At 29.0% G+C, this 19,096-nt stretch overlaps 2 protein-coding genes and 1 non-coding gene across 3 annotated transcripts; 1 reads left to right on the forward strand and 2 right to left on the reverse strand.

Annotated features, from left to right (window-relative positions):
- Positions 1-978: 978 nt before the first annotated feature.
- TRNAK-UUU lies at positions 979-1,051 on the forward strand. The gene has a single exon. It is a non-coding gene; the product is annotated as a tRNA-Lys (tRNA).
- An 8,626-nt stretch (positions 1,052-9,677) lies between these two features.
- On the reverse strand, positions 9,678-11,892 carry LOC114390247 (ethylene-responsive transcription factor ERF113-like). Its single transcript, XM_028350958.1, has 3 exons — positions 11,842-11,892; positions 11,317-11,608; positions 9,678-10,445 (listed from the first exon to the last, which is right to left on the reverse strand). Exons 2-3 carry the CDS (start codon positions 11,435-11,437, stop codon positions 9,781-9,783), a joined length of 786 nt encoding a protein of 261 aa, XP_028206759.1. The 5' UTR covers positions 11,438-11,608; positions 11,842-11,892; the 3' UTR covers positions 9,678-9,780.
- Positions 11,893-13,263: 1,371 nt separating this feature from the next.
- On the reverse strand, positions 13,264-13,728 carry LOC114391085. Its single transcript, XM_028352074.1, has one exon. It carries the CDS (start codon positions 13,726-13,728, stop codon positions 13,264-13,266), a length of 465 nt encoding a protein of 154 aa, XP_028207875.1.
- Positions 13,729-19,096: the final 5,368 nt, after the last annotated feature.

Genomic DNA, 19,096 nt, shown 5'->3' on the forward strand with positions numbered 1-19,096 from the left:
AAAATTAATTGTTACAAAATTTATTATATAAAATTATATGTGTATTAAATATATATTAGAAAATTTAGTGTTATATATAACAACATTAATTATTTTTGAACATGATCGATCTATTAGTTCAGTTAGTTAAAGTTTGCATTCAAATTTGTTTGTCCAGATTCAATATTAGGGTCAATCCAAAAATAAAACAACTAAAGTTTACCTTTAAGCTCACTAACAAAAATAATGACACATATATTAATAAAAAGTCTAACATATTTAAACTAAAAAAAATCTTTAAAAATTTACTTTAGTCTTGTTTATCATTAGATTGACTCAGTATGCAACAACACGAAGGTAAGGATAAACCAAAGAATCATTAATATTAGGATGGTGGAGGAAAGTAGTAGCTTGGACAAACCACTTTGTTGATATGTAGGAAGGAGAACAATAGAATTAGATAAAAAGGAATCAGTAGTTGGACTTTATCAAGAATAACCATTAAGCATGCCAGACTTCTGAATTAATGAGTAGAGTGGCATGGTGCTCATATGCTCACTGATGTTGATTTTTTGGTGACAACAATTAAAGACTCCTAGCATTTTTTTTAATCTTAGGGAAATAGTCAACAAAATCGTTTGTGATTGATACAAAAGGGACATAAATGATGAGTATTGGGGACGATGTCAACGGCGTGTAAATGGTTAAGCAACAAAAGGTTCATAATTTATTTTGGTACAACTTTGAAATGTCATATTAAACTTAATAAAATCTTTTTTTTATCTTAATAGTTTTATTAATCTTAAACACAAATAAGGTGAGTCAAATTGAAAAAAAAAATATAAAAAAGTGACAATAATTTAAAAAGAAAAATAATATATATATATATATATATATATATTAATTTCAACTTTAACTGCACATTCAATAGTTAGTTAAACTCAATTAACAAATCAAATTATTGATTTTATTAAAAAAAAGTTAGCAAACTAACAGTAAGCCGTCTTAGCTCAGCTGGTAGAGCGCGTGGCTTTTAACCACGTGGTCGTGGGTTCGATTCCCACAGACGGCGTCAATAAATGTTCTTTTGTTTTATTATATATATCATGCTTAGGATGCATGACGTTATACAACGATTTTGATGATTTAAAAAATTGCTTAACTACATAAATAAAAGTGGAATAATGGTAACCTTTTTGAATACTCATTTTCTTTCCCTCTCACAAAGTGAAATAATGAGTAAGTATTTTATGTATTAAAATTAAATCAAGAGTAAAATATATTTAATAACAAATTTAATGTTGCAGATAACTAAATTTAAAACAAAAAATGGAACCTTTATTACAAAATATTTATTTTAACAAATTTTAAAGTTAGAGAAAAAAATTGAATTTAAAGAAATTAAAATAATTATTTTTTTTTAGAAACATAAAAGCTAACTTACATAACAATTGAATCATGCAATTTTTTTTTTTAAAAAAACAAGCATAACATAATATTATTTTTAATAGAGTTTAATTTTTACCATAGTGTGTAAATTTTTTTTATTAACTAATAAAAAGTTATCTTAAGTATAACTTTTTAAAAGAGTATATATCTACCAAAAACAATAATTGTTATATAAAAGTAAAAAAAAAATATCATGCATATATGATAATACGTACAATTGTGATATATATACAATTGCTCTAAAAAATGATAAATATACCATTTGATTAAAATATAATATATATATATATATATATATATATATATATATATATAATTTTTCCTCTTACTTTATAAAGAAAGTATTAAATAAAAAAGTTGTGTTTAATGCCTTGAAAATATAAAACTCATTATTTAAACTTAGACAAATACTAAATAGTATCCTTTAAAAGCCTTTAAGATATGTAAGCATGGTTGCCCTTTGAGAGTACTATGGTGTCCGACCTTGTCAAATACACGAGTACCTAGACACCCTTAAAACCATGGAATGTCAAGTGTGCACAAGATCTTAAAGTACTCAAATATTTGACATAATCGAATAGCCAAGCACCTTTACCTTCAATACAACAAAAACTTATTGTTAAAAGAGTATTCAAGTACTCAAATACAAGTTCCTACTAGCACCCCAACAAACCTCCTATTGAAAGGTATTCAGTACCCCTTATACACTAAATACCCCTCATTAGTACTCAGGTACTCGACAAAGTCGAGAACCCAAATATCCCAAAGGCCTTAAATCATGATTAAGGTCATAAAATATGATTATCTTAAGAAAATGCTAGTAAGGCTGTAAGAAGAGTCCTTAGTGATGACTACAATAGTATTTACCTAATATGGTAATGATGTATATGAGTCCATAGGTCCAAGGCCTATTAAGATATGTACAAATAGTTATGAGAACATCTAAGTAAAATACTATTCATTGTATTAAATACTCATTTATTGTTCTTGTTCAAAATCTGATTTGAATGTCAGAGTGTCTTTCATAGATTTCCCATCCTTCTAATTATCGAATATCGAATAATGAAGAAATAAGACTTCGATGAGAAAGCAAGCTAGGAGAAAAGATTACTTGTATACACCTGCGTAGGTACAATGCCCTTAGGGCATTGGTTAAAGAACTAAAAGGAAAAAGATTTTTGTTGATATGCGCAAATTTTTTCACAATAAATATTTTCTCATTTTAGTTCTTAATTAATGTTCTAAGAATATTGATTAACAAGAGTTTTAAACTTATTATAGCCTTATAAGATGAAGTAGAAAGATTAATAATAGGATTTACGCCTTATTTGGCATAGTACAAATAGAAAGGAAAGAAGAGGAAAAGCATGAAAATGACGAGAAATATGCAACTTTCCTTCATTTGGTATAGATGAATTAAGAAGGAAATTTAAATCAAGATCGTGAGTTCCTTTGGTCAGAAATTCTTCTCCAAATATGTGAAGAAAAGGAAGAAAATGAATGATAATTTTAACTTTATATACCACTTGTTATGTTTGTGTTTATCCCTCAAACATGTTTATACTGAAGGGTAAAAAAGTAAATTGAATTATAATATATTTTTCTTCTGTCCAAACCAATCTATTTAATTCTCTTACATTTTTGTTAAACAAAATGATTTCTATATCTATTTTATTTCTTACTTATTTTTCTTTTATTTTTTCTCACTCACTTATTGTCTCTCTTTGTATTTTTGTCTTATCTATCAAATAAAAAATTATTAAGTGATCCTAAACCACCACCCCATTCATAACCTCAATCAATCTCTAATGATACGTAATTAAGTGTTATTAATTATTTTCTGTTAGATTTAAATGTTTTAATTTATGTTACATAAAATTTGATTGGAACCATAGATAAGTGCTGATCTAGAATTAAATAATATTTTTTCCTACCAAATAAAGTATTAGAGTTATTCGTGTGTAATTGGACAATAAAAAACTTTTATGTTATTAGTATATTTAATTTAATTATTTATTATATAAACTCTTCACTATATAAAATGGATAAATATAACGTGTTTAAATTGGAGGTCAAGAAAACAAATAGGTTAAGAGTATTCCATTCAAGATCTTTTCAAGAGACTTTCCAATTCGAGGACCAAAGGCAAGAATTCTAGTAAACTTTACGTCATACTGACTTGGTTTTCCACTTTAAGATTTGTTGTGTATGAACCTTTAAGGGTCGACATGAGAATTTCAAGTTCAACTCCTCAAACAAACATAAACAATTTAAAGCTCAATTTTATGATTAAATAAGTAGTTAAACACTAATAATTTTTTAAAAAATGGATTTCTTGTCACTCTTGGAGATCTTTGTGACAAGAAAGAAACTTAATGTGAACACTGTTGAAGAAGAAAACGGTGCATGCATGAAAGTGGAGGGGACAAAGGGAAAAGGGAATAACATGATAGCCGCAAAAATTGACGTGTGAGCCGAAAGCAAAAATCACGTAGCATTCATTTTCAGCAATCAACTGATTCTCGTAGATAGATAGCTAGGCCATGGTTATATTAATTATTGCTCTTGTGAAGTCTCATGTCGGATAGTGCCCTCAATCCCACGCTTGCATATGTCATACTTCGAACCCAAGGGTTAATGCAATGATACACCTAAGATCTTGTTGTATTACATATAAAGTGAGAATAATTTATTTAATAAAAAATTTGTATTTAATTTTTATTATGTGTAAAAAAAGTTTAAGTTAATAATAATCACATATTAAATAAGATTAGTTTTTAATTCATAAGATGATATCCATTCTCTCTTACACAAGAAAAAAAAATGGCATGCTTCAAACTTTCAAACTTTTCGGAAGTTCAATGTGGAGGAGGTTTCACTTGCCACTATCAAGCTCCATGTTAGTCAATAATATTCTCTTCTTGTACTTAATCTTCGACTACTCAAGTTATTTAAAGGATCTCAAACGACTTTATGAAAGTACTATTAACTATAATTAATTAGCACTAGCTATATAGCTCTTTTTCTCGTTCTTCTCTCGGACTAGTTTGAATGGTGTCTGATATATATTTAAGAATAGCAAGTAAAAATTATCAACATTCTGATTGGTTAAGAAAAGACATAGGAGAAAAATGAAAAAGGAAAATAAAATATAAAAAAAACAAAAAAAACATGCAATTTAGATTATTATGTAAATGACATAATTCCTTTCACTTTGTATATCCGTTTCCAAACTTGACACTCCTTGTACAATATTTAGTTTTCAATAATAGTACATATTTTGTTTACCAAAAAAATTATGTAAATGAAAAAAGAAATATTTCTTCTTTATTTATTTAGAGGAGTGAAAGAATAAAAAAGAAATAGATATATTATAAATAACTTCATTTTTATTCTTTTATTTTTTGTGTATAATAATAATAATAATAATAATGAGATGTTAAGTACCCTATACCATATAAACTACTATTCAAACATTAAAACTGAGCGCATGTTAATCAACTAGCATGATCGATATTCTTACCTAATTGGTCTTAAACTTAAGTTTTAGGTATATTATTGCGTTATATATATATATATATATATATATATATATATATATATATATATATATATATATATATACAAAAAAAATTGCTCTTCGGGGTAGTCCTCCATGAGTCCGCGATGACTCAAGTAGTATCGTTTATATATTGGAATATACCTATATCAAAAACTACTCAAACCCACTACTAGCTAGAATGATTCCAAGGGGTTTTAATTTTCCTTTTTACCCAAGTTGATATTGTACTGCTATAACTTCAATTATATGATACTTTTTTACATGTGCTATTCTAAAATTAAAAAGGAACGTGTCATTGAGATCCAATTGTGGTTTTCAGGCATGTAGCCACACTATTGAAGTACGGAAAATGTTTAATGAACACTCATTTGGCTATAAAACACCTAGGAAAAGAGAAGAAAAAGAGAAATATATATATATATATATATATATATATATATATATATATATATATATATATATATTAGAGTTATGATTTGATAGAAAAAAATATATTGATAAGATGTTTAAAATAAGAGAGTATTTATGTATTATTATTCATTGAAGTACGTCTGTTCTTTATGGTGTAGCTTTAATTTTCTACAAAAACGGGAATTTATTTGGCAAACCACAAAAGTAAGAAGTTCATTGTATGTAGACTAAAGTTTTAGGCTTTTTATAATGAAGGGATGTCATGGTGCCGTACAAGAAATCTCGGCAGCGGTGGGATGAAGAAATGTCTTTTATTAATAAAATAAGTAGCATCTTTAATTCTTTTTCATATTTCTATTATTTTCTGTCACAATTTCATCAAAATATATATACTGATTGAAAATTTAAAAAATATTACTATGTAGAGATTTTTTTTTCTTTTCAAAATACTTTAAAAAATAAGTATTAACTGAAAAACTGCTTAGATTACTTATTTTTCTTTGTTTATATATCCACATACCTAAACTAATTAATGAAATTAAAAAGTTTTCTTTTCCCTTTTGAGTTAGCTTGGTCTAACAACTAATCCTTCAAATTTACTTAAAAATGTTAGAAATATATTTTTCAACACATTCTTCTGGTTATATTATTTTTTATTAGTTAAAATTTATTAAAAATCGTCAAAATTATGACTTGCTTTATTTAATAAACTTTACTTCTAATTTTATAAATTTTAATAAATTTTAAATAATGAAAAAAAGCATGTTAGAAAAAGTGTGTTCCTAACCCTCTCAAATATATTTCATCTATGACTTTGCCTCCAATCTAGTCAAGTATTTGATTATCCCTTATCATGGGAGAGGGGAAGAAAGAAGATTTCAATTTCAACTTCATCATTGAAAAGATGGATATGTGTATTGTTTCTTGAAAGACATGTTGTTCACTCTTGCTTACTTGATTCTCTTGGCTATTTCGACCTACACATCAACCAAGTTATGTGATCCCAAAAGCATCTTGTTACAAAATTGATGCCACAATAAGAAACATCGCATAGAGCACTAATAAAAACAAGGACCTCCATTAATGGAATCCTATATGGAATGATGAAATCATATCTATCCGAAAGCCTCATCATGTCAAGAATCACATGAACACATTCAAGAACTCAAAAGAAAAATGGAAGAACGAGTTGAAGTAAGTAGAAGGCGCCACATTAAATCAACATAGAAGAATGATAAACCAACCGCAAATTCGCCACTAAGAATTGAAAGCCTTTGATAAGAGTCAAACCGGTTCAACTCATCAAGAACCAAGTGGATTGATTAGCTAGCTAGTTCCTCTTTTGTTCTTCAAGATCTTCAATTTTTGATCTCGATCTCCTTCCAAGGCTTCTTGTATTTCCTCCTAGCTTTTGGCTTTTTGCCACGGGTTCTTCAAGCTTTTCCTTGATGACATCCACACGTAGGTCTCTATCAGGCACTTGGTCGACTAACAACTATATAAGACTATTATATTTACCAAACCTAAGAGAAGAGGAGGTTGTCACCAACAATATGCACTCCTTGGTAAGCTCATGATTTGTAATTTCATCCACCATTTATAAGAAAAACTATGGATCTAATTAAGTTGTCTTATCAAAGTATATGAAGTGAGGGACTTTTACCAATTGTAAGAGTTAGTTCTATGCAAAAAGCAAAGCACATTCTCCGTGATGCATGGCTACAAATTTTGAGTTGCTGATGAGCAAGCCTCGTTCTAGTATATATATAAGTTCTAGATTTACATGGGTTCTCTTTGTATGTAAGTGGATGTGTTCAACGCCCATGATACCGCATTTGCATTAAGGAAGTATAGTGCAACGATGGATGGCATCTCAATAATTTGATGAACACCTTCCTACACCTAATTATAACCGTGAAATCATAAACTAATATATTAGACTTTGAATCTACATGCATGGAGAAAGTATTTCATTTGGGTAGACAATTAATATTACTAGCATATATATACAGCAAAGTTGTAGTATCACTAATTGAACAAACAGAACAACAAGCAAAAGGAAGAGACCTACTAATGCTAATTAAGGGTGGATATATGTGGAGGTTGCAGATTCTTGATAACATATTTGTTTCTTCACATGGCTAGCTCCTCGATATGCATGAAACGCTCCAAACCAACATTTTTCGAGTCAGCCAGGGTTGCCACTTTTGAATATGTTTTAAATATGCTCATTACAATATAATTTTGTAAAAAAATGACCATAAATATCTTTCTTGTGGGTTTTGACTCATTACAGAAAATCACGTCGATCTACTTGTTAAACACTGTAACACATTTCTTCTTATTAATTTTAAAAATACAATACAATTAAATGCATCAATGATATTAAATGGTTAAGGTTTATAAAATACTTAAACAATAAAACTGAAAGATGGCATTAAAATAATGTGAGAATAAATAAAAAAATTAAGTATAATTTTGTATTTTGAAAGTAATCAATAAGAATTATTTTCTTATTATAGTAATAAAATTAAATAAAAACTTAATCAAGTTTTACTACAGTAGCAAAATTTTAAATACAATGTAATAAATATAAGCATTCCATTGTAATTTCACCTTTTTCATAAAAAAATATAAATAATCACGGTCCATTAAAAATAAGCTGGATTTCTTAAAATAGTTTCGTTGTCACATTTAACATGATTTCAAACTTATGTGTAGAACTGACAAAAAAAGAAGATAAACTCATTATGTGCAATGGATTTCTAACGAGTAATAAATCACATTCTTAATCTGTTAGCTGAACATCTAGAAGTTATTTTATTAATTATCTGACAACGATTATGGGTTATATTAGGCCAGTTCGATCTAAGATAAACATGCTCCATAAATTAAATTGAGATAAGATCGAGCTTACCCTAACAAAAGTATTCATTTGAATGCACCAAGTCTCCTGTGTGTGTTTGTGAGATAGAGATTATTTTTCAAGGATTTAAAAAATAAAAGTAATGCCAAAACAATCTGTATTGTTATCCTTGTTGATAGAGTAAATCTTCGTAGTGTTACACTTTTGCCTTGTGTTTAAGACAAATTTTCAATATATTTTTACAAACTACGTATTGATGAGTCATATATTTAAAAGATTTATGTGAATTTTAATTTAGGAAATATATTAAAAACATCATCTTTTCATAGCATCTCCATTGTGCTCTTAATATAAGCAACTCATTTTGTCTCTTTAAGCGGATCCATATATATCAGTTAAATTCTACGCAACTCAATTAATTTTCACTCCAATAAAAATACATATTAATAAGTTGTTGCTTAACACAAATATATTTTCTCTCCCTTCAACATCTCATATTCTCTCTCCTACATTTATACACAAATGCTAAACAATCCCATGAAAAATGGTTGCTTATATAACTCCAATTGTAAACAACCTAAAATCATAAGTGACAAATACAAAAAAAAAAAAATCACATGATAGTGACATACTAAGATAGTGTTTTATTGTTAATTAAGCAGCTTATATAATATTTTTATAGATAAATATTAATTAATAATTTTAATTAGTAGAATGGATCAAATCCTCTTCCTCTTTTTTATTAACCACCCAACTAATTTTATATATCCGCAACTCATAGAACCTAAATAAGTAACTCACATAGTCACATTGTAGATGCTTTGAGAGGCATAAAATTTAAATGAAGAAGGATGCATCATTTTCAGCCTTTTTAAAGTCTTCTTCATTTAGTGTATATTTTATTTTAAAGAAGTACTAGGAATAATACTTTATATATTTGGTTAAACTAAATTAAAAATTATAAAAATTATGAGAAAGAAACATTAAATATGATGTCCTAAATAAGTAATTCACATAGTCACATTGGGGATGCTTTGAGAGGCCTAAAATTTAAAAGAAGGATGCATCATTTTCAGCCTTTTAAAGTCTTCTTCATTACGTGTTTATTTTATTTTAAAGAAATACTAGGAATAATACTTTATATTATTGGTTAAAATAAATTTAAAACTATAAAAGTATGAGAGAGAAACATTATATAAATATAATTTAAGATCCATTAAATTTTATCATTTTTAATAAATTCTAATAGAAAAAAATATGTTCAAAAGAGTATAATATATAAAGATTAAAGAGTATGTTTCTAAAAATTTCATGTTTATATATATATATATATATATATATATATATATATATATATATATATATATATATATATATCACTTCCGATGTGAAGAAATGGGAGTTTATACCTGAAGTTCAAGAAGCATTATTTGAAATTTTGAATTATGAAAACAATACAGAAAAAGGTAGGTTTTTAGCAGCACACACAGCATACTTACACTTAGCATAATGTTCAATTCTTGTCATGAAAATCACTCCCTCTAAAAAAGCAGCCACCATAATTATATTCTGCCCCCATGGGAGTACTCGTGTCATCTCCAATATTCTGCTGTTGATCAGACACAGTCATAGAATAAGTAGTGGAAGTTGATGAGAACAAAGTTGAAGAACTTGAATCATAAAAAGCCTCATTGTGATGATGGTGTTGATGAAGGCCTGAAGCAATACGCTGTAGATCATCATCATCCCTACTCCAAAGAAGCTGCGCGTACTGCATTAGATTTGGAAACCCTTCTTCTTGTGCTGATGATGATAGCAAGGGTTGTTGTTGTGGTGGTGGTGGTGTTTGATCATAAACATGTTGTGGTGGTGGTGCAAGAGGTGCAAGAGCTGAAGAACCATAATAATAACTATGATGATTATTATTATTATTACAAGGTGGTGATGATGATGATATTGGAGGAGGAGGAAGAAGAACATGTTCAGGGAAATTGAGCTTGGCTTTGGAGCCTTTGAACTTCAAAGCAGCAGCATCATAAGCAGCAGCAGCAGCCTCTGCCGTGTCAAACGTGCCAAGCCACACTCTAGCAGCCTTTTTAGGGTCGCGGATTTCGGCAGCCCATTTGCCCCACGGTCTCTGCCTAACTCCTCTATAATGTCTTTTTCTCCCATTACCTCCTTTCAATATATCAAATTTGAATTATTATTGCATATAAATAAGAATTTAATCGTCATGACGGATAGTCTATATCACTTTATAATATTATCGTTTAGTTATAATTTATTATTAATATGATTTTTAAAGTAATTATTATAAAAATTATTATATATAATAAATTATAATTAAATGATAATATAAATTTTTCTACAATATCAAATCTATAATAATTTTTCTTTATAAATAACCATGCTTTAGTTAGGCAGCATTTGTTTTTTTTTGGTTTGGATTTATGAAAACACATCCTCAACTAGCTAGAGTAAGAAATTAAAGTGGCATTGGAAATGTTGCTGATCACTGAAAATACCTAACTAGTTGTCTCAACAATCAACGTCATTATTAATGTAGGATAGACACAAACCGAAGATGGAGATTAATTGAAGGCAGACATGCATATGATAAATGGAGTGTCATTTCAAGTTTTCAACTGGTTAGGTTTGGCATGTATTTCAAGGTAAAACATATTTTACATGTGCATCAACCAACAAGCTTTTTTTTTAGAAAAAAATACCTTCTTTTGTTTTCGTTTTTTTCAACAAGAAACTCAGATTTGCTAATTGCACTCAGGCTAGTAGTAAAAATAAATTTATAAATGTTTTGAAAACGCATATATATATATATATATGTGTGTGTGTGAGCATAGATCTTAATTTCTTGGGATCGATCTTCTTACATATATCTCTATATATGGAGTTCAAAAAAACAAGGGTGAAATTAAAAAATTGATCCTGAAAGAAATTATTGATAAATAGGGCTGTATAATATAGCACAAATGATAATATAAATTGAAAGAAAAAAAAGTTAGATAGTGCATGAACCTGGCAATTTTACCTTGATTTAAAGGCTGTAGGGATGGGTCCTGAGTCTCAATCAAGCAAGAATTGCTTATTTGCCCATATTGTGGAATTGGTGAAGAAAGGGTGCTATCATCACCAGTATTGATTGGATGCATAAAGGAGAATTGAGAAGCTTCTCCCCCTTGGCTCTTAGGTGGAGATTTGTTAACAGAAAAGTTGAAACCTTCCCTTCTCTCCCTTGATGCATGATCAGAAGGGAGAGGCCTCTTCCCATGCCTTCGATCCACCTTGTTCAACTCTATGAAAGGTTCTTCATTGTCTTGTATCTATGAACACAATAAATTAGCCTCTTTTCTCTCTATGTGTAAGCTTGATGGTGAACTTCAAGCTATATATGCCTTCATATAAAGCAGATCTAGAATTTCTTAAAGAGAAAAGTCATAGAATATTGAACGAAACCAATATCAAAAGAAGGATACTCTTATCATCATCTTTTAAATAAGAAAGAGGAGTTAAAAAAAAAATATTTACTAGACTAAGGAAAAGGAGAAAAGATAACCTTGCTTGTTACTTCGAAGACGGGTTTATTTCTCCATTGGAAACAAGGGAAAAAAAAAAAAGAGCCAGCGAGTTTGTTGCTCCAATAAAAAGGATGAGTAATTAGCTTTCTTGAATTTTCTTCTTTGCAAATAGGTATTTTAAATTTAAATTTCGTTTTTATCGATATTTAATTATTTTTTTTTACAATTAGTCATTTCTATTAAACTGAACTTAAATTACAAGTAAATAAAGCAATTACATTAAAGTGAATCATTTGTTTTTCTTGTAATTTATTTTTAAAACATATTTAAAATATAATAAAAACTTTGAATTTAAAAAATAATAATCGAAAAAGAGAAATCAATCAAGCTGGGAACTAATATAAGCTCTTTTGATTCTTTTTTTGACTGTAATTTTTTCTTCTGAATTTCAATTCTTTATAATGTTTTTATTGTTTGGAAAAATAAAATTTAAAAAAATTGAAAATGACTGAGATTTAAGGTAAATAAACATTTGATGTCACTTTTCTATTAGTAGTTAATCTAAACTTCATAAAAAATTACTAATAGCAAAGATTGTAAAATTTAAGAATTAATAAAGATGAAATTAAAGGTTATGATGTATATTTGTGAAATAGGTAATTTGGAGAAGGTTGGGTACTATTGTTCAATTAATCCAATGAATTCTTTTTTATTTTAATAAAGATACGCAGAGCTGGATATGTATATAGGATAAAGCTTAGTGGGTTAATTAGTCTATTTAACTTATTTTTTATGTGGGTTAGGACTAGGAAATATAAGAACTAACTGATTTAAAAATGATTTTTTTTATGTGTGTCTATATATATATAAGGAATTCAATTATATTGGTATAACTTAACCAACTATTATATTATTTTATAATCATATATAAAATGTAATTTTTAATCAATCTGGCCCATTAAATTATATTTACATATTATTAAGATTGTCTATGTCAAATTTTGTTAAAATTGAACAACAATAAAAAAGTAATCAAATGATTTGTATTTTGGTATATTTTGAAAATTTTATATTACGTTATCTGTATGAATGAAGTAACAAATCATTTTGAATTAATATAAAATTTTATATATATGATCTATGTGGAACAAACTTTCAATCCAACGTGAAATTTTACGAAAAAATTATCCAATTAAAAATTATTGAATCATATAATAGTTTATCAAAGTTACACTAGTGTAATTTGATCAAATTATACCCGTGTAATTTTGCGAACTATTACATCATTTTTATAACTTGATATAAAATGTAACTTTTATTGATCTAACTATTGAATTATATTTACGTATTATCAATATTGTTTATGTCAAATTTTGTCAAAATTGAACAACAACAAGAAGGTAATAAAAGGATCCATATTCTAGTATATTTTGAAATATTTATATTACATTGATTTTAATTTATATGAATGAGGTAACTTTTAAGCCTAATCTGGCGATGCCATCGGAGCGCGGCGATCCCAACTCCAGAACCGTGCCGAACATGCACACGGCGATTGACACCAACAAGAGATTGTAGTAGCGATTCTTGACGTCGCTGGGGTCCTTTCGCTGGAGATAGAACAAGAGAAACTCTTTGGCAAAGGCGAAGGCGCCGATGAGGGTTAGGAGCGGAGAGGGGAGGGTGAAGCTGAGGCTGAGGAGAAGGAGGAGGGAGTAGAAGAGGAAGACGAATGCGATGGGGAGGACTTGTAATTGGAGCGTGGGGCCAACAGCGTCGTTTGAGTTGTGCGCGTCAAAGAGGGAAAGTGCGGAGTTGAGGATGAAGAAAGAGGAAAAGAGGAGCAGAGAGATCAAGAAGAGGGTTTTGGTTTTCTTGGTTTGGGAGGAAGAAGGGTTTCGTGAGCACTGATCAGAATGAACCATAGGCCTCTAAACACGTAGGAGAGGACTCCCATTTCTGCGCAGGATTTCTTTTCGATCGATCCCAGGAAGGGGATGAATGAGATTTTGGTTTGTTTGGGTTTTCGGTCAAATGTCAAATGCGGGATGCTGCCCCTTCAGAAAAAAAACACATCAGAGGAGGCTTATGCGAAACGTTGGAAACAAAATATAATAGGTTAAACTAGTATTGTGTTCCTCTAATTTATTTGTTAATTGGGCTGAAATTTTTTTAAATCGGTTACTTTTTTTTTTGAAAATATATATTTTGTAGTAATTTAAAATTATTTAGGGGTGATTTTGAATTGTCTCTAAGTATAATTTCTTATAATTTAGATTGAAGGACCAAATTGAATTGACTTAAAATATTAGAAAGTCAAATTGAATAAAAAAGTTAAATAATCAAACTAAAGCCATGTAATGAATTAGAGAACCAATATAATATTATATAAATGAAGTTTAATGTGTATGGAGTGACATTGTAGAACAATTTTACAAAGTCATCCAATCACCGTTTAAATTACTTTAAAATAATTATTTAAAAAATTAACAAATTTATCATATATGATTGACTGTGATTGAATGAGTGTGTTAAACTTTTTATATTGTCAGCCTATTTATATAACTTGTTTTACATGTATCATTTCTCAAAAATATTGATATTGATGAGTAAAACATATTTGTAAAGGACAAACATACCCTATGCATAAAACAGTAAACCTAAGTCCAAATATCATAACAAACTAGTCTTGTTCCATTAATAATTGAATTTGCAATAAATTAAACAATTTGAGTTTTTATCATTAGTTAACGAAATAGTTTTCAATTACTTAGTCGAAAAGTTAGTGTATGATTTTTTTAATAACTATTGTGGTTTAAATTGAATGGTTGTGTGATGTTAATTTCATTCAATTGTTTTTACTTAACATTCAATTGGAACATTAATTGTTCCACTTTTTGTTGTGCTACTCATGGTCGTGAATTATTTTGAGTTTCAATTTCAGTTGTTATTGTTTAGGGGTATTCAAAATAAAAATGATAAAAAATCAATTCACAAAATCGATAACCGATCAAAATCAAAGTATCTTTAAATTTTTTTGAGTTTTTATTTAGTGAACAAGTGGTTTGGTTTGGTTTTTGGTTTCAAGCTGCGAAATAAGCCCGCATCGCAAGTGTGCATGCACTTTTCTCTTCTCTTGTCTTTTGCACCGCGCAACATACACGTTCTCTTTCTCATCTGTCTCTCACTCTCAACGGTGGCTCTAGTCTCTGTCCCACACTCTCTTGCTCAACCTCTCTATCTTTGCTCTCGGTCTCTCCGCTCTCTCACTCTCCCGTGAATAGCCACCAAGAGCCACTATGAACTAAAGCCACCACGAGCACCATTCTCACAAGTCTCAACCTTTCCGCAGATCTGCTACCTTAGCCACCGTGAGCTACAGCTAAACAACCATTCTTGTCTCTCGCAAGTCTCGACATTTCTCCCAAATCCGCTTTTTGAACCAGAGCCACCACTCTCGCAACTCACAAATCTCGGCTCTCGTGTTCCTCTGAACTCTTGCAATTATCACCGATTCACTGTGACTGTGAGTCATCATGAGACACTACTGTCAGCGAGACATTGACCCAGTTTGTGAGCCACCATTATTACAATGTATGCTATATTGCTATTAGTTGTTTCAAATTTCATTGCACTGCAATATTGCTATGCTGATCAATTGATTATTGTGTAGTTTTCAACGAATTCTATGTTGTGTTTTTGCCATTTGGGGTAATAATGTTGAATGACTGAATCTGCTAGTTAAATAACTAAATAGAGAGAAATAGAAGTAGTGAGATAATAGAACAAGTATAAATTAAGTGCATCACTATATCACCCCAACCCCGATTGATGTCTATGATTTGATCTATTATGTGATAGCCCATTCCATGGAGATGAATGTGTTACCATTGTAGTAGTAGTATTATCAATTACCTGAAGAGTGAAACTTGAACTAAATTTGTTGGCCACCACATTGTCGCCAACTCCACCAAGTATCTTCTAAATATGCAAACTCATCTGAAGCCCAAAACCTACCATTCAATTTGAAAACACATTAAGACTTGTGAAAAAAAAAGCATGTCAAAACTTCTCACATGGAGAGAAATTCTCTTAAGAGAGACTTTTCGGTTACTAGAAATTACTTGAATTGAATTTCACAATTAGAAAATTCTTATGTTTTGTAATTCGGGGTTAATTCAGTGTTGCACATGATAGGTTATAAATTATATGCATAAACGTTATTCAAGTAACATCTAAAAGTTGTAGTAACTTAGTAAAATAAATTCATTTACCAAACATCCATGTTTTTATCAAATAAACATGTAATTATAAGTTTTCTAATATCACTTGGCAAGCATACTTTCAAATTAAATGCATGGACTTAATTACTTCAAATACATTCCTAATAACTAGTAAAAAAATGTGTGACATGTCACTAAGAAAAATAACAAAATCCAAAATTAAAACTCTTATTAATAATGAAAAAGGTTTTCACAATTTTGTGTTGTCAAATTGTTGATTGAAAATTTTGTCTGGAATAAAAATTCAAAATGAGTTGTGGTGTGTTTGACTACCAAGAAGAAGAATAATATGCCTACCAAAAATAAATGAAATTTTATTAATAGTAAGTTTGAGTTATCATTCATGACCTTCAAAAAGACGTTTGCAAAAAGGATCTAACTCCTAACTTATACGTTAATTTGCATAAATTAAATGCACCTAAAGTTGTAATGGTGAAGAACACATGCACTATGTTAGTATTTAATTGAACCTGCATATATTACTAACTTGTCTTGGGTTATATTTGCCTAACCTTAGTAATATCTTCATTAATTTTAAGAGATGACAAATTTTCTTATGAGCTCTCCTACAATGGTCCTAGTTATTCTTTATGCATTATTCACTAATAATGCCATAACAACTGCAACACAATTTGTTCACTCAACAACACCTCAAGCATACAATGACATTGATCATGTTTTAAGAAAAAATCTAAAAGGTCCAAATCCAATCCATCATAATTCCTTACAACCCAATAATGTTTATCATATTACACGTATAGTTCCATCAGGTCCAAATCCACTCCACCATACTATCTCAGAATTGAGTACAACAGATCATACTTTAAGCGAGAGTGTGACAAGTTCAGATCCAATACATCACAATTCATTGCGTTCTAATAAAGTTGATCATATTGCAAGAGGAAGTCTAGTAGATACGTATCCAATCCACCATTATTCCATGCAATCAAGTAAAGTTGATCATGGTTTAAGAAAGAGTCCAGGAAATCCAAATTTAATCCATCGCAAATCCTTGAAATATACTAATGTTTATCATATTGAACATGAAGTTCCATCTGGTCCAAATCCAATCAACAACAGTAGGTCCAAATCTAGTCGGCCATAATTCATTTGGACCTAACAATGATGATCATATAGCATGGTTGAGTTTGACAGGTCTAGATCTAATCCACCATAATTCCTTATAAACAAATAATGATCATATTACAAAAGAGAGTCTTGATAGTCTGCAATCATTTTATGTATTTGTCAACTGAATTTGTACTTAAATAATAATATAATCAATAAGTCTTACCGCAAACTTGTAAGAAACTTTATTTCATGTTGTTTAGTTATATATTTTTTTGTAAATAAACTTGTTTTAATAAATTTCAAAACATTATGTAATCATTAAAATAATTTGTTTTCTTAAAACTAGGAACTTTATTAACCCAAAGCATCATTGATAAAATAAATAAATTCAAAAAATCAGCAAATCATGATGAGGAGCTTAGTTTGCAAGTATGTATATAGTTGGGAGTTTAATTAATTAGACTAATTTTAGATGATGGAAGTTGGGACACATGACTAACAGGGTTAAATCATGTTGACCTTAACATATTTGGTAATTTTAGATTAAATATGTTGAATTGGGGGGATTTATCACGTGAAATCATGAACTTATGACATAGACAAAGACAACCTACAACAATTTATAGTTTCACTAGTCTAACTACCCATGAGAGTTCAAGCACTCAAAATTGTTGTGTAAAATGAAAATGTGGGATGGGATCAAAGATATTGTAGGATTGTTAAGAAATGCTTGTGCTTCAAATGAAATGTAGGGAATACAACTTATATATATAAAAATGCAACAAGTTATAATAATTAACTAAATTTTAATTTTAAAAGATAATATTAAAAAACATTTAAGTTTATACAGTTACCACTATGACAGTTTAAAAAATATATTTTTTAAATAAATTTATAAAATATAATAAATTAATAATTTTACATTATAATATATTTGAAATTGATTAAGGGACCGAGGGTCTCTTGAGTTGTAAGGATTCTTGAACACAAGAGACGAGTTGTCCCTGCGTGGTTCAGACTTTGTAAACGAATTTTTACAAAGGGAGTGGAAATCTAAAGTGAGTTGCTTGAGTACTGGACGTAGGCACGAAATTTGCCGAACCAGTATAAAATTGTGTTTGCATTCTCTCTTCCTTTATCTCATTTATTTTATTACAATCAATTTTGTCTTGCATGTTTAAAGAACATTGTTAAATTGATTGTTATTCTAAACCTATCCCTCTTAAGATTATTGAGGCCACAAGGTCCAACAGTCATTAACTCTCAAATAAAAAAAACAACAAAGATTAAAACATGCTTAAAACAAATCATGTTCTTTCTCTCTTATGCTTTATGCCTCTCAATCTCCCATGTTCCTTGCGAGTGCATTTGGATATAAAATTTTAATTGAGGAAAGTATTTTATCAAATAATTTAAATTTCTTTAATCTATAATTGTTTGGATGTTTTTTTATGAAAAATTTAAATTTTTGAAATTTTAAAACAAAATTTTAAACAACTAAAAAATGTGTAATTTTAATTTCCTTCTAAAAGGTGAGAAATTAAAATTCTCTTTTTGGCAGAAGAACTTTTCAAAATGTTTTCGTATTTTCTTTATAACATTAATCATCTTTTTCGCCTACAAGTTTCTCGTTCTCGAACTCCTGACTCATTTTCCTTCACCCTCACATTTTAGTTTTTTTTATCCAAACACAAAAATTTGAAAATAAAAGAATTTCGATTGAAGTAATTGAAATTCTTAGAATTTAAAATTCTCTCATCTAAACATACTCTACAAGTTTTTTAATCTTTCGTCCGCGCCTTCCCATTCACATCAATGGTATGGTGCTTCTATAACCTTCATTCACATTGTAATGTTCTACCTTCTCATTCACACCACAACAATAGAAGTAATGCAATTAATGTTATTTTCAAGTCACTTTGTCAAAATTAAATCTTCA

This window comes from Glycine soja, chromosome 16, assembly GCF_004193775.1.
Source record: "Glycine soja cultivar W05 chromosome 16, ASM419377v2, whole genome shotgun sequence".
Lineage (NCBI taxonomy): Eukaryota > Viridiplantae > Streptophyta > Magnoliopsida > Fabales > Fabaceae > Glycine > Glycine soja.